At 38.2% G+C, this 16935-nt stretch overlaps 1 protein-coding gene across 1 annotated transcript in view; it reads left to right on the top strand.

The window, feature by feature from the left end:
* LOC122798550 (b(0,+)-type amino acid transporter 1-like) overlaps window positions 1–16935 on the top strand; it is a 605707-nt gene that overhangs the window by 360022 nt on the left and 228750 nt on the right. Inside the window, exon 4 of the mRNA XM_044067606.1 lies at window positions 306–430. Coding sequence (XP_043923541.1) covers window positions 306–430 — 125 coding nt within the window. The remainder of the gene's footprint in view (window positions 1–305; window positions 431–16935) is intronic.

Below are 16935 nucleotides of genomic sequence, written 5' to 3'. Positions count from 1 at the left end.
CATGAATGAAACTCTTTGTATACTCTGTTGAAATATTATCCAGAACTGAGGGCAACATTAAGAAGTCTGGGCTGGTGTCTAAAAGAAAGTGAATATTTAAACTATGTACAAATGCAGAAAATATTTTCAATCTTACACAAGTGGCTAAACAGTGAAAAATAACTAAAGAAATCATTTTATGCTGTGAATTAAGTAATCTACTAATGTTTTAGCTGTAGGAATGAACAATGTGATTGTAATAGTTCAGTACATGATCACTGGTCTGTTTCTCCTTGTTAAACATTGATGCTATGTTGTTTTTTCAGCCTGATATTTTTTCCATGGTGCATGTGCAACGCCTCACTCCATTCCCTCCGTTGATTATTAAAGCATTTCTAGCTTTGTGCATGATTATACCAGGAGACTTCGTAAGCATTGTGAATTACTGCAGGTATGAAAAGAGCTTTATTAATATTATATTAAACATGGCTGTTTTGTTTAACCATTTCCTAATTTTTCTTGTAAGAAATATAAAATACATATTTTAATGTCTGCAATAAAATCTTGTAAAAACTATAAAATATATATTTTAACATCTGCAATAAAATCGTATAAGAACTATAAAATGCATATCTTAATGTCTGTAATAAAATCTTGTAAGAAATATAAAATACAATGTCTGCAATAACATGGTTTATGAGAGGACTTGAGTGCATATTATTGTTTGCTATATTTCCTCTGCTAGTTTGAATTTTACATTCTACACTGGTATTTTACAGGTGGGCATAGAACTGCTGCCTGAAAAGATTTTAAGAATTGAAAAAGACAAAGCTGTTAGACTTCCAACCTGTATATATCATAAAATATGTATTAAAGTATTTCTGAAGCTTAAACCTGTTTTCCTGCCACAGAGGGATAGGGCCCTGACTGCAACCGAGATGATTGGGATTCAATTAGCTGTCCTGGCATTGGAGGAGTCAGGCTGGAAGTGAGGGTAGAGGGCTGCCTGAAGACAATGTCCCCCCCTTGTGGAAATGAGGGAGTATGTCCTTCTCAGACAGCCCATTGCTCATCTCTCCCAGCACCATGCAGGGAATAGTGTAATGGTGCATGTGGTAGAGATGGGGTAAAATAAAATAAGGATCAAACCACCCCTGATGGCTGCCTGGATGATGACCCCCTTGGTCATCTTTTTCCTTAGTTGGGAACAAATGGGTTAATTGACCGACAGAGGTGGTCAGCAGGCAGTGGGAACAAACAGTCACAAAAACAAAAAGTACTTCTGAAGCATAATGGTTAACAATAACTCTTGTCTATACAAAGCTAGCACATGATAGGGGAATTTTACATTTGCACTTTGAGTGGAATCCAGAAGGTTTTTCTTTTTCTTAAATTTACTAAACAAAATAAAATGTTATGTCACTTGCATGAAGTATGTGTCACATGACTACTAACAGGTCTTTTCTTCACATAAATGGCAGTTCAAGAGCAGAATGATAAGGTAGACGAACTGATAAATATAAAAGATGCAGATATGTTAAATGGATTTGAAGACAAGTCACACAACAAAAGAGAGTAGCTAAGAGTACATTAAGCTTACTGTATATGATATTATAAACAAACAACACGATAGCAGAAGAATAAATGCACACAACAAAGAAAGCAAGAAGCAACAAAAACTCCCTAGCGAATACCTTCATGGGGAGACAAATAAATTTGTTATATTACATCCGCCATATTTATATGCCCTGTCAATCATCAAACAAACAATGAACTAAACCTAATTCAACATAGTTAATCAATCATACAGCTCATGAAATTCTAAAGGGGAGCAGAGAAGAAACACGCTAAGATAAAATCCATTTCAGCACAACAAGCTATACCAATCAAATTCATTATTTAAACCCCCAGAAAATAATGCACTAATTTTCAAAATTAATTTTGTTTTTTATTTAACATGGGATATTACCCTCATCCCTTAAAGGATTAACTGTAGGTAAAAGTAAATATTTCAATTTGTTAATTTCACCACCGTGTAACCCTTTACCATGCTGTGACTTTCCTTTTTGTCTGTTCAGTGTACCATCTACTAACAGTAATAGAACATGTGCAACTAACAACAGAAACTACCGTATAGCTATAGCAGTTAAATAGTTATTTTAATGTAAACAATTTGCCATTAGTTCCAACCTCCCTAGTAATTAATATAATTTTGCACATTACATCTACCACAATGGTACATACCCCAAGCACCCAAGAAAGACTTAGTTATTGAAATTTTACTTGATAATGATTCCCCTAAATTAAGGGACCTCTTATATGGCAAACTCAGGAATACAGGCACTATCCTAATTACACTTGATGGTCTTAATAAAATTACCAATAAATGTGGTGTATTTAACCACATAATAAAATTTATCAGAATTTCCCGTAAACCTGGCCTAGCTCTTGCAGTCCAGCTCCCATATGTCACTCTACCTCCCCATCAAGCTTGTAATCCCAAACTGCTAACCTTAGCCCTATCAATTACATTCCAACCATAACCACTCTCAAGCAATCCATTCTCTAAATCCAAAAATGCTAAATTTATGTAATTAGAATTTGTGGTATTTCTACTTATTCTTGCAAGCTCACTAATGGGTAAGGCATTAATTGAATATCTTAGATGCACACTTTTCACATCAAAAACTATTAGCAGAAGTACCTTTGTGAAATAATTTGGTATAAATTAACTCATTAACTTCAACGGTAACAGTAAAGTCAAAAAAGTCCACTGCATTACCACATACTTGAGAAATAAACATTAAACCTGACCCATTACAACTTAATCTATTCACAAAATCAAACACAAACTCCTGTTCTCCCTTTGACAAAAAAGTAAGTCATCTATATAATGTGTATAACATCATTCTGAAATCATTAATCATCACTTCCTCTCAAAAGAGACATCATAATATTCACATAAGTGGAAGCAGATGGAGCTCCCATAGCTTTACCTCACTTCTGCAAAAAACAATCATCACCATACCTAAAAACATTATCGGTTAAACAAAAATATAATAAAGACAGCACAAAAGAAGCATAAGGACCTTCAACCAAAAAATAAGAAACTGACTTCAAACTATACGTATGTGAATGCTAAATATAAAGATCTTTCACATCTATACTAATCCAATAATAACCTTTCCCCCATCAAATTAATTTTACTTTCTCCACAACATCACTAGTATTCTTAACATAAGAATCAGTTATCTACACATATTACTTAAAAAAATTCAACAACTGCCCTATATTCGCTAAATATCCCCCTACCCCCCAAAAAATAGATTACCAGGTAAACACCAGTGGTCTTTGTGCACTTTAAGGAAGTAATAAAAAATATGGTCTAAAGGATGTCTAACAAACAACTCTTATAGATCCAAATCAGAGAAAAAAAAACAATGCCATTCTCCTGTGTGGCAAGTCAAACAAACCATGTTGAAATGTTTCAACTAGGATCTTCTCAATTTAACATAATTATTACCAGCATTTAATAGCATTTTACACATTGCATCATAATCAAACAGATTCACAATTACCGCATTGCCTCTTTTGTCAGATTTACATACAATAACATGTTTTACAAGTTTTTTTTAAAGCTGGTCTTTCTGTTTTACTTAAATTAAAATCCTTATCATCTTGCAGTGCTTTTTCAACTCCTTAAACAATTCACTTTTACATGTAGCTTTAAAAATATTGGCATCATGATTTAATACTGGTGGAATAAACTTGTTCACCCTTTCTAAGGAAGGCAATTTTAAACACTGATACCTTTTTCCCAGAGTAACAACATCATAAGTTTCAGCAAACCTTTCGTCATCAAAACAATATAAGGAAGCATCATGTATGTCCAAGTCTGAAGATAGCGATTCCTCAGCAGTCATAAAACTGTCCAAGCTAATCCACCTGTTCTGTGCTGCTGAATCATTAAGCCAACACTTCAGTTTCAACTTCCTACAGAGTAGAAATAACTGTTCGTATAAGGTCCCAAGAAGTTAAAGTCATTGGCACAAAATGTAATCCCTTACTTAAAGTAAAAGTAACTTCATCAAATACAAAGTCTGATAGCTTCAGTGTCCATGTTGCAGATTGCTATCACCTTCCTCTATGTGCATGTTGACCCCTAGTCACACCACGTGCTATCATTGAGCTACCTCTACTTTTACCATTTACTGGAATCAAATCCCTTAAGCTATCTTCAGACATTACTGGATGCTGTGTATCTTTCTCTGCTGAACAAGCTTCCTGATATTGGCAATACTATAGCTGTTGAATCCGATTTCTCCTTTAAATCACATAACCATGTGGTTTAATTTCCCTGTGCCAAGAAAACAGTTTATTATTATCAAAATCTTGTTGACCCCTAGTTAATATTCTCTTTTTCTTTCTGTTATGATTGTCTCAAATTTTTATATTTATGCTCTATTTCAGATTGTTTTGCAAAAAATCATCCTGAAGATCACTTTCCAGTTCAAATTCCGGACACTGAATCTCATTCAACATTTTATTATGTTTGTAAGCATCAAGATTAAGTAACACTTTAATCCATCACTCAGAAACTGAAAAGCTGGACATTTAGCATTCATTAAACCTTTAGGAATCATATTGAAATCCAAGTTCCTTTGTAAAAACATCTTACTGTAGCAAATATTTGGCATAGTGGTTAAGGTCTGTACCACCTATGCACAAGGTATAAGGTTCAATCCTGACCTCCAGCCAATTCCTGTTTGGAGTTTGCATGTTCTCCCTGTGTCTCTTTAGGGTTCCTCCCACCTACAAAAAACATGCTGAGTGTTTACATCTCAAACTCACCAAAGAATGGAGCAACACAAACTCTACATGGTACCCTACAGGGGGAAGAGTTGTATAGACCAACTACTTTGGGCATCTACTGTGGTGTGCAGTATCCTCAGGATAGATAAACACAGATCACAGACTGCACATCATGACAGGCTAGTCACTCAACAGTGTAAAATATGGCAATAGGTATTTCAGTCATGTTAAACAATGTTGCCAAATGGGAGTGAGTATTTGCCAGGATAAATGGGTTGAGTACCTGGCCTACTCTGACTTATGCCAGGGATCAATGCTAGCAGTGAGAGGGGTGAATGTGCCCCTATTGGCCAGTGTGTGCCCAACATAAAGCCCATCAGCTCTGAGTCAATAAGCTACTGGATGGTTGGTATCCAGTTGCTCAGCTTGGGTTAACTGGGATAGGTCTGTTGACTGAAAGCTGGACATAAAACCAATCAACCTGCAAATATGAACTAGGAATTGTTACACTCAATGTAGGTTCACTGACAGGATGCAGCTTGGAAGAGGATGACAAGATGGTAAGGGAAAGGCAGGACGTCCTATGTATCCAGGAGACAAGATAAAGTTAAAAGAGCAATGTAGCAAAATCTCTTGGCTTGGGATCCAGAGTCTACTACTCAGGAGAAGGAAATGAATTGTGGTGAAGGAGAGGTTTCAGAAGGCAGTGAGGGATGTTATTAGAATTAGTGACAGATTCATGGCAATCAGACTCCACCCTAATGATATGGCAGTATTCATAATCTCAGCTATGCCCCAAACCAAGGTCATGATAGTGAGGAAAAGAGTGCATTTGGACAGCAGTTTCAGGACCTACTAAATAAAGCCAGACAATTTAAATTGATGTTGATAATGGGTGACTTGACTACACATATCAGGACAGACATAACAGGATATGAGAATTGCCAGGGTCCACAGGGTCCACATGTTTGGGGCAACAGCAATAAAGGAGGAGAGGCCAATCTAGACTTTGGCCTGTCAAATAACTAGCTAGTAGCTAAGACATGGTTCAGAAAGAAATATACTCACAAGACCACATACAAGAGTGGCCAGATTGCAAGTCAGATAGGCTTCCTCCTAGTAAGGAAAGAGCACTGGGGTAGAATCAGCATTTGCAAAGTCATCACCAGTGAAACAGTTGGACCACTGTATAAACAACTGGTCAGAGAAGGTTCTAAGGTCAACAGAAACTAGGTTGAAGACCGGGAAGTTGACTGGAAAGAAAACAGAGCAGTTCAATGAATAGCTTAGGGCTCTAACACCTCAAGAAGGACAGGAAATTGATGCAGTTGAAGAAGAACAGCAGTACCTCAAAACAGCATATCTGAGGACTACAGGCCAGATATGTGGCCAAGCTAGGTATGGAGATAAGGTACATAAGGAAAGCTGGTCTAGGAAGTCATCAAAAGAAAGAAGTGTAGGAAAAATTGGGTGAGAGAAAAGTCAGACCAGGCTAGGAGGGAGTACTGGTTGTCTAACAAAGAGGCTAAGAAAGGAGTTACAATAGCAAAGAGCAAGGAATCAGAGGCACTCTACTAGCTTCTGGAAAGTGACTCAGTAGATGGCACAAAGAAACTATACTGGATTGCAAGGCAAAGACAGAAAGATAAAGAAGATAGTCAGACACCCTTCATTAGGGATACCAGCAACAGCCTATTGACCAGTCCACAGGACATCAAAGGCAGATGGAAGGAGTACTTCCAGCAGCTTCTGAATGAAGAAAACCCCACAGAAGCCATACTGCCCCACACACGGCCTATGATGAGAGAAGAGGAAGAGCCCACCATAGAAGTAAGAACAGCACTAAGGAAAATGAAGTCAGGGAAAGCAGCAAGCTCACATGAATTAACTACAGATATGATAAAGATGCTGAGTGATACAGGGGAGAAATGGCTCCTGAAGGTACTCATAGCAGTATGGAGAGAAAGGAGTATCCCAGATGACTAGCGAATAAACATACTAGTGCCACAGTGTTCAAGAACAAAGGGGACATTCACAACTGTGAGCAGCACAGAGTTATGAAACTCATCACATTTCATGAAAGTTCTGGAGAGGATGATTGATAAATAAATATACAGAGTAGTAGAAAGTAAGATGGTAAATGAGAAGTTCAGATTCAGATCTGGATGCAGCACAACAACCTGATGTTTGCAGTGAGCTAGATAGTTGAGAAGAAGTTAGAGATAAGGAAAGAGCTTAACTGGGCATTCCTGGAGTTGGAGAAAGCCTATGACAAGGTCCAAAGAAAGCTGATTTGGGAAGTCCTGTGACAGTTCAAAGTCCCAGAAACATTGCTAGAATTAGTGCAAGCTATGTACAAGGACCCAATGACTCAAGTACAAAAAATGTTCAGTCTCACGGAGGGGGGATCCCAGTGAGAGTGGAAGTACATCAGGGTTCAGCTCTGAGCCCACTGCTGTTCATACTAATGATGGACTGCATTAGCAAACAGGTCAGAGGGGGTGGGTCAACAAAGTTAATGTATGTAGACAATGTAGCATTACAGGCAGACTCTGAGCAAGAACTTCAGCAAAAGATAGTGGAAAGGCATGAAAAACTGAAGGCACATGGGATGAAACTGATAAGATGGTGGTAATGGCAGCAAATGGGGAAAATCATAAGAAACTGAGAATTGCGATAGAGGGGAAAATAGTGGAACAGCTTAACAGCTTCAGGTAACTGGGAGGGGTGGTTGAGGAGACGGGATGTCTGAATGAGGACATCAAAGCTAGAATCAGAGGGGATGCAAACAACTGGCGCAGAGTGTCAGGTGTGGTGTATGACAGAAGAATACCAAATAAGCTGAAAAGCAAAGTATACAAAACAGTGGTACAACCAGCACTACTGTATGGCACAGAAACCTGGGTAGGAAAGGCAGAGCAGTTGAGGAAGCCAGAGGTGATTGAGATAAAGTGCCTGAGATGGGTGGTAAGATGCACACTGTGAGACAGATGAAAAAATGAGGATATAAGAGCAGAAGTCAAAGTAGCTCCATAGCAGAAAAGGTCAAAGAGAACAGATTATCATGGTTCGGGCACGTGTGCAGAAAAGCAGAAGTCAATCTAATGAGGAAGATTTGGGGCACACAGGAAGAAGGCAAGAGGAAATGAGGTTGTCCAGCAAAGAGGTGGATGGATTGTGTGAAAGAGGATCTACAACATTCAGGCATGAGTGTTGATGATGGCAGGAGGGTGGCATTGAATAGAGAGAGATGGTGACAGTTGACACAACACCCCCACCCCATGTAGAAAATGGGACAAAGGAGACTGAGGATGATGATAAAAAATATTCTCAAGAGTCCACTGCTTGTGTTGTGGGTGGGGGGCAGCTGCAAGAAGGCAATGTGGTCTTGTGGAAGTTAGGGGGTGTCCTTCTCAGGCAGCCCACTGCATGTCCCTCCCCAGCATCATGCAGAAAGTGGTGTTAAGGTATGTGTGGTAAGGATGGAGAAAGCATAACAGCTAATTATCAACAACTCAGTCTGTACAAAGAGAACACTAGTATAGGTAAATTTTACACATATATTTCTATGTGTGAGTGGAATGCAGTAGTTTTATTTTTTCACTTAGATTTACTAAATGAGATAAAATGTTAGGTCACTTGCAGACTGTATGTACCACATGACTACTAATAGGATTTACTGCATAAAAATAGAAGTTCAAGAGCAGAATTATAAAGTAAATTGACTAGTAAATCTAAAAGAGGTAAATATTTTAAATGGGTTTGAAGACCACTTACTATTCATATAGCAAAGGAAAGCAGCTAAGTACGCATTAAACCTTAATGTATATGACCTGCATAGCTGGGCATACCAGCAAGGCCTTTCACTTCTTGTGAGCACATAAATGTCACATCAAAAAAAGATTTACTCTTTATTTATTTATTTATTTATTGATTTCATTTTATTTACCTTGTATCTGTGACTATACAAAAGCCACAGCTAGTCAGTACTAAAACTCAACTCACTCCCTAAACCTAAAACCCCTTCCTGCTCCTTAAACTAAAACTCCTCTTCCTATTCCCTACTAACAGCTTCTTGCCTGAACTCATATTTGAGTCTGAGTATGAACAGTAGCTTACCTGAACTATAAGGCACTTGAATCCCTGGCTTTCAGACAATGGTTCTCAAGTACTCAGGACCTGAGCACCTGTTGTGTTCTTATTTATTACCAATTTCCTTATAATATAATTAATTTAATAAAATATTTTTGTGCAACAAAACCATATTTATAAATGATGAATTCTACATCAAATAATTTTCAACAAGAGAACGAGTATTTAGTATCTCTACTTCACACACTGGAGAAAGAAGAGAGTCTATGATTGTGAAGCAGCCAAGAAGAAATCAGGTAGGAGCAACAAATGGGACAGGCCTGGTGACCAGCTTATCAGATGAGAGGACAGTGGTCTGCCAGTTAGAGGAGGTGAAACTTTTCCAACCAATAAAGCTAAATTTGGAGCAAATAAGGTCCAAAGGAGCCTCACAGATGTGAATGGAAAATCTACAGGCTCCACAAGTGAATTATGCACTAAAGGTGTAGGTGAGAAGATGTCTAATATCAGTCCTTAAAAACAGAAATGAAAATGGAATAGGGGAAAGGTGAACAGGGACAAAACGCAGGGTCAAATTATGAAATCTGAGACACTTTGTGGGGAGTAGAGGGAACCACTGTGATTTGGATTCGGCAAGGGTATGCCACTGCACCCAAGAAGTGATAATGTATAGCTATTTTTAGGGAAGATTTCTTCATGAAGGTAATGCATTGCCATTGTCAGGAAGCATTTTGCTGTTGAAAGAAGCTTGGAGCTAGTGACATCTGGCTGACAGTTGTTGTTATGGGGCCAGAAATTTGGAACCAGTCAGGGCTTTAGGATAGCTAGGCTAAGAAAGTGCAGTCTCTGTTAATTATTTATAAAAAATATGGATTGTATAGAGGAAGTTAGTTCTATGTTATCCAGTTTAGGGCATGGCCCACCATCACTTTACTACTGTAAACATTTTTGAAGGTAAAAAAAAGACATGGTTTCATATGCAGAGCAACTGTTGCACTTTAAAAATTATCACCTTCTGAATATGTATCACTATAACTTACAACTTTTACATACATATGGGCTACACTTAATTTAATGAAAATACCCAAATCTCTGCTACATTAACATCAACAACAAAATGTCAACAATGCAAATACTGACATGTCCCTATACATATGCAAGGAATACCCTTGCAGCATGGAAATAAAACTATAAAAAACTATAAAAAAGTCAAAAAACAGAGTTTATGCAGGACGGCAAGACCCCCCTCACCCCTACCCCTGTATACCTAACCCCCGACACACACTCATTATATATACAAATTCTAAGATTGTACAATACCAGGAAAAAGGCATATTTCCCAATTAGGGAATTGTGCAGTCTCGTACACCTGATGACCATCTGTTTAGTCGACCAAATTGTGTATATTAAACAGATGTCAACATTAACAACAGTGGACTAAATTAAGGTTTCCAGTATATATAGTATATATGTAGATAGATACAAAAATATTCTTTTTTTTATTTGTTTTATTTGCATTTATTTTCACCCTATTCCTGAACTCCCACCCTCCAGATCTTGCTATGATTATGCACAAATGGCCTAAAAATGGCGCCACAGTTCCCAATTTTTTCAAGGCTACAATTATACATTTAATGCAAGATTTGCCAAGAGAAAATGGGAAAGGTCTTTAATTCTATTTAAGTTGCTCCTCGATATATAAACAATCTTCCATGCAAAGACCATCTGAAGTTCAGATCCAGCTGACTACTAATCACGATTCCTTCAACCAATAATAACTCAATCCAGTTAGCGGTTGTCTAACTCCTACCTCCTTCTGCTCATGCAAAGTTCATATTACTCATGCACTGAATTATCTCAGCAGCCTCAAAATATAAAACATTTTTAGCACTTTCAAATGACATCAAAGAAGACCTAGCAGATCTTGGTCTCATTCAAATTATACAAGACACCACTTGCTCCAACCTAAAATCAGGCTGCCCCTCTGTTTGACCTTCTAATTGCAAACCACCCCATTAACATCTCTCCCATTATCGTTCACCCTCTCCATTTATGATCGCTGTACCATTTCTTTCAAAATTAGTAAAATAACAGTAAAGAATCCCACAACACTAACTTGTTTCAGGCCATAGTCCATACAGATTATTAACAATCTTAAACCACACCTATCCACCCATGATAGATCACCAATCCTTAACTGTCAACACACTAACTGGGCTGCTGAGACCTTGACCAACATTTTCTTAGAATTTCAAGACAAATTGTTTCCCATGACATCAAGACTTACTCTAAAACCCTGACTATGGTTAGCAAAAGATCTAAAAAGCTCTCCTTGGCATCGAGAACAAAGCTGGTATAAATTGAAGCAAAACCCAAACCTAGACACTCAAAACATATTCAATATTCTATGCAACCTGTCCAAATAAGCCATACAGTGACATAAAAAAGCTACTGCCTTATGTCTAAACAACAGCTTCAGTTAGGTAAACCCAAACAGTTTTGGAATGAAGTCAACCTCTAGACTGGCCATTAAATTCTCCCAACAATAGCCTTTCAAACACCACTCAATGCACACTTTGCCAACTTGTCATTTCTGACTCCTTAAAAGAATGTATTAATGTAGCACAAACCTCAGTAGGCTGTATATCCTGTCTCACTCTCCTTCTTCTCCTGTATATTATTTGTATAAGCAGAGCGAACCACATGTAACGCATTCTAAGTTGATAAAACAAACATTTAAAAGTGGATTTATCAACATTAAGATGCCGCGGTGGTATGGCGGTAGTGTTGTTACCTCACAGCAAGAGGTTCTCCCGTTCGATTCTCAGCGTGGCTTGGGAGTACCTTCTGTGTAGAGTCTGCATGTCCTCCCCGTGGTTGGGTAGCATTCAGAAGACATGCGTGTGTAAATGGGCGTGCCTTCGTTGAAGGTTGGGCATCGAGCTGGTACCGCGGCGTTTCGTAAAAATCTACTGCCAATCATTAGCGGACCAGAGTTCCGCTGTGGCGACCCTTTACCGGGAAAAAGCCGAAAGACAAACAACAACATTATGCTATAAAGAATGAGAACATGTTGAATACGTTGCCTAGACAGTTAATTGTGCTGATTTTAACAGATTTATATTTTATGTTTTAGATCGTGTTAACAATGTTTTTATGGTAATAGGGATGATGAATAAGAATATAGGGAAATAAAATGGCAAATGAAACTGAATTCTGCTCCTTTTCCAAGTTTGAGTGGTAATATTAATTTTATATTTGTCATAGGTTAAGAAGATGTAAATTAATTTAAAAGCTTTTTAGTGGTTTTAGCATGATACTTATCAAGTGAGTAGTGTAGTGTTATATAAGCATGGAAACTGAAAATTAAACTATTCTGAAGATCTTTTCAGGATGAAAGTGGTAAATCTGTAAGTGTTTTTTTTGTTTCATTTTTAAAGAAACATCGTTATTGAATTATCCCTTATGACCTAGGCAGTCATGCATTTATATAAATGAAAACAAACCATATTGACAAAAATCTGTGATTGTTTTGTTATAATAAATTTTGAATTTTGGACTTAGTCTTGCTTCTCAGTGGATTTCAGGCGTTATTTTCTTTACATTGCTTATATAAATAGCCTGAAGTAAATGTTTAAGATTAAGTGATGAACCACAGGACAGTCACATAGTGTGGAGTGATAAGGCCCTAACTGTTCCTAGGCAAATCAGGTTTGAATGGTGGATCAGCTGTCTAATACACTGGCAGGGAAGGATAATTGTGCCTATCTCAGGGGAAAGGGCAATCATCTAGGTGGCCCTGAAGGGAGGCATAGTGCATGGAGGTGAGTAGCCCTCAGACAGAATAAAAGAATTCAGGGGAGGGATGTGGGGAAAAACAAGAGCATGACATTAAATAGAAAATGCCCCTGGCAGAAGCAGTTGTCAATATGGCACCCCAGGACATCCATAAGATCTTCATTGGCCCTAGTCCTAAGTTGGAGAAAGTTGATTGATGGAAGAAAGAGCTGATAGACACAGGGATGGAAGGATATCAGGTATGGCCAGAAAGTATGAAGCAAGAAAGGGAACTAAAAGACTGATGAACCATCAACGTTTTCTTCAGACTTTGCATAAGTACAGTGTAAGTCAAAGAAAAGTGACTATATAACTTGTCCAGCTGTGTGCTATTATTGTTTATCTGGTCTGATAGTTTAAAGTCCACAATGAGAGGTACTTTATTTAATAGTTATATGACAAGTTCTCCTGATTCAGGGATTTTTTTTTCTGTTGAATTGCTAGCAGTTTAAATTCTACAGTAATGTAGTAAAGTCTGAATGTGAAAATCGAAGGCAGGTTTCATATTCACATTTTTTAAAATATAGTGAAACAGGATCAAGAGCACAAATGACAGGTAATGACACAAGATGTGAAATCAGGTGACATCAGTTTAGGGAATGTTTTTTGAAAAGTATTTACTTATCCAGAAACTGTAAAAAGCTTTTGGATAAAAGCAAAGAAATTAAGTAAAAGTTAATAAAATTCATTATTATAAGGATAGTTGCATGACTGCCAAATAATACACCAATGCATGCATCGTACGAATGTGTACATAAATGCATGGAACTACCCAACAGAACCAAGACGCTCTCCTCCAAAAAAAGGAAGCCAATCTGCTGATCCCCTGCCATTAATAAATTCTACAACAGAAAGAAGAAACTGTTGCAGAAAAAGGTGAATTCTAAAGACTGAAAAAACTCCATTATTAGCCTCAACAAAAAGTTGATATCCCTCATCAAAACTTCTAAAGCCACCTATGAAGGCAGAATTGCGTCAGACACTAAAAACAACCACAAAGCCTTCTACAGCTATATCAAGAATCACCATGGCAATACCCAGATTTGCTCTGAGGTACTGCACAGTGGTACCTCCTATACTGAGCCAAGAGATATTGCCAACATACTGGCCGACAGATTCAGTGCTAACTTTACCCCTCTCTCCCCCCAAAGGACCACTCACAATACTGGAAGAGTGCCAGGCACCCAGCATTACTGCAGCACAGGTTAAAACTGCATTGCCCAAGGCAAAGAACACAGCTTCCATGGGAGCCGACAATATCCCTGGCTGTGTTCTACATGAACTACAAAGTGAATTGGCACCACATCTGTGTGCCCTGTTCACTCACAGCTTCACCTCAGGCTTTGTCCCTACCGAATTGCACACTGCTACAGTCATCCCTCTCCATAAAGGGGGAGCGACTACAGACCCTGGGAATTATTGTCCCATTAGCCTGATGAGTCTGATATGTAAGGCTATGGAGAACATCATCATTGACATAATTAACAAAGAAATAGGGAATCTCCAAACTCTAGATCCCACACAATTTGGTTTGACTTCTTTGAGGCAGTCACCAGAGCTGTGGATGAGGGTAAGGCAGTTCATACAGCCTACCTTGATCTGGCCATGGCCTTTGATACCATTCCTCACTCAGGAACTATTTATAAACTCACCAAACTAGGCATCAACCCCTATATCACTAGGTGGGTTGCAAATTGGCTCACAGACAGAACCTACAGCGTGAAAGTAGCAGACTCCAAGTCAGACTGCTGACCAGTCACAAGTGGAGTCCCACAGGGATCGGTCCTGGGTCCTCTCCTGTTTGGCATCTACTTCTCAGAAGTCCAGGCCAACACAGAGGGACTCTGGCTGACCAAGTTCGCAGATGACTGCAAGCTGGGAGCCATTATTAACTCCCCAAGTGATGCAGACATCCTACAGAAAGGCCTCACTGAGACAAATGACTGGTGTCAAAACCATGGCCTTAAGCTTAATGCAAAAAAATGTGTCTTCATCCCCTTTGGGTAAAACTCACTTGAACACTGAAGGTGTTATAAGAGATCTGGGGACACAGGTTGACAGCAACCTCTCCTTCAACCACCACATTGCCACTGTAGTCAGAAAGTCCTTCTACGTGGCACATCTCATTACCAAGGGTTTTGCATCTACGAAGAAAGAGGTCATCATCTCTCTCTACTCTTCCTTCATTAGACCAATCATTGAGTATAATGCCCCATTTGGCATGTACCCAACTAGACATCTGCAACAGCTAGAGAGGCCACAGAAGTAACTCACAAAAAGGATCCTAGACCTTAAACACATGCCCTACATGGACAGACTCAAAAACCTCCAGCTATTCTCTGTCTCATATCGTCTACTAAGAGGCGATCTCTGCTTGACATACAAAGCCATGTTTGACCCAGCACTGTTAGAAATGCTACATCTAAAGAAGGCCACATACTCAAATGCATTCTTGCATTTTTGACAGTTTTCACCCCCCTCCCCAGAAAAATGTGGTGGTCAAAGGACAATTTGTCAGAGCTGCAAAGATGGTCTCTAATTTTGATTCCTTTCTTGGGGAATGCAGTCTTTTGGAAGACATGTTCATAAAGAGGGACTACCCTGCAGTGTTTGTACAGGAAATTAAAAAAATGTAGTGGTTAAGAGACAACTGGGTATTTATGCACCCACATTGGTTGGAAATTTGATAAACCCTGAAAACTGTTCTGTTACTAGTAATTCTGCATTTAACAGGAAGGAAATGGGACAGAAGCAACTAACAATGTTAGTTTTAGACTGTCCTTTATTACCAGAAATTCTGTTTCCCACCCCCAAATTCAAGAAATCTTACAAAAAAACTGGGGTATTCTAACTGAGAATGGTGAGGTTAGAGGTAGAGTTAGCATAAAACCTTCGAATGTGTGGAGAAGGGGACTCAACATTAAAAATTTGGTGGAAAGACCTATAATCAAAGTTGGCAATGCCCAAGTCAGGTGTATATATCAATGTGGCATGTGCCATTTTTGTAAAATCATTTATGTGAGGGAACTGTTTGAAATTAATGGTTTCAGTTTTAGGATAAAAGGACATTACAACTGTAACAGTACTGGGTTAGTTTATGGGGCATTGTGTCAGTCATGTCCTGCCTTTTATATCGGCAAGACTGAGCGGACGCTTAAGCAACGCATCTCTGAACATAATTATGACATGCAGATAAAAAAAACTACAAATGCACTTTATAAGCACATCCCGGAATTTCCTGAACATTATTTTAAATTCATTGTGATTGAGTAGGTCAAATGGAATAAAAGGGGTGGACCTTGGCAGTTGTTTCTGGAAAACCTGGAACTTTACTGGATATTAAGTTTAAATGCTGTGGGTTTTCCTGGTTTAAATGAACTAGCATCTATTGGTTGTGTATTAAAAATTAAGGCACAACTTAGATTTGGTTATTATGGTTCTTCACATAATGATATATATATATATATATATATATATATATATATATATATATATATATATATATGTATATATATATATATATATATATATATATATATATATACATACATACATATTTATGGTTTTAAAGTTTTAAATGTATGTGTTTTAAGATGTATAATGTGATTTCTTTTCCTTTTTTTGTTTTGCACATTTACTGTTGATTTTAATCACTTAATTAGTGTATTAACTTAGGGGTAGATCATATGACATGGGAAGGATTTTTAAACTTGGCTTTTCAGTTCACTTTTTATCTGATGAAGTCTTGTAATGAGGTTGATGAACGCTTATGGTTATTTGATTCAGTAAAACAGTGGTGGACCTACTCCTGGTTTCCTGCTTTCCTTCGTGTTTTTTACCTTGTTTGTGGAATTGTGCTGATATCAGTTTGTTTAGAAGGCACGGATGACTTCTGGACATGGGTCTGCCTCTCAACTGCATTTTTCTGTGGATGAACTGACTAGCAGTGAAGGAGCACTTACTGCTTTAATCCAACAACTAACACAGAAAGTGGATGTGTTAGCTTCTGAAGTTCAGCGATTCAAAATTAATCAGTCCAGGAATTTACCTCCCCCCTTGCAATCACACAATGTACTGGACAATAGTGGTCATGAGGAAAGTAATTTCCATACTGGCTTGCCGCAATACTTGGAAGGCTTAAATCTGAATGACTGGTTTCAACAGGGAATTTCCTCACCACAAACTGCGGCAGTTAATTACAATCGAACTTTGAAA

The sequence above is a fragment of the Protopterus annectens genome, chromosome 1.part0, assembly GCF_019279795.1.
Source record: "Protopterus annectens isolate FY-2018-M chromosome 1.part0, PAN1.0, whole genome shotgun sequence".
NCBI lineage: Eukaryota > Metazoa > Chordata > Ceratodontiformes > Protopteridae > Protopterus > Protopterus annectens.
Note: the sequence above shows the minus strand (reverse complement) of the source record. Positions and strands in the feature narration are given on the sequence as shown.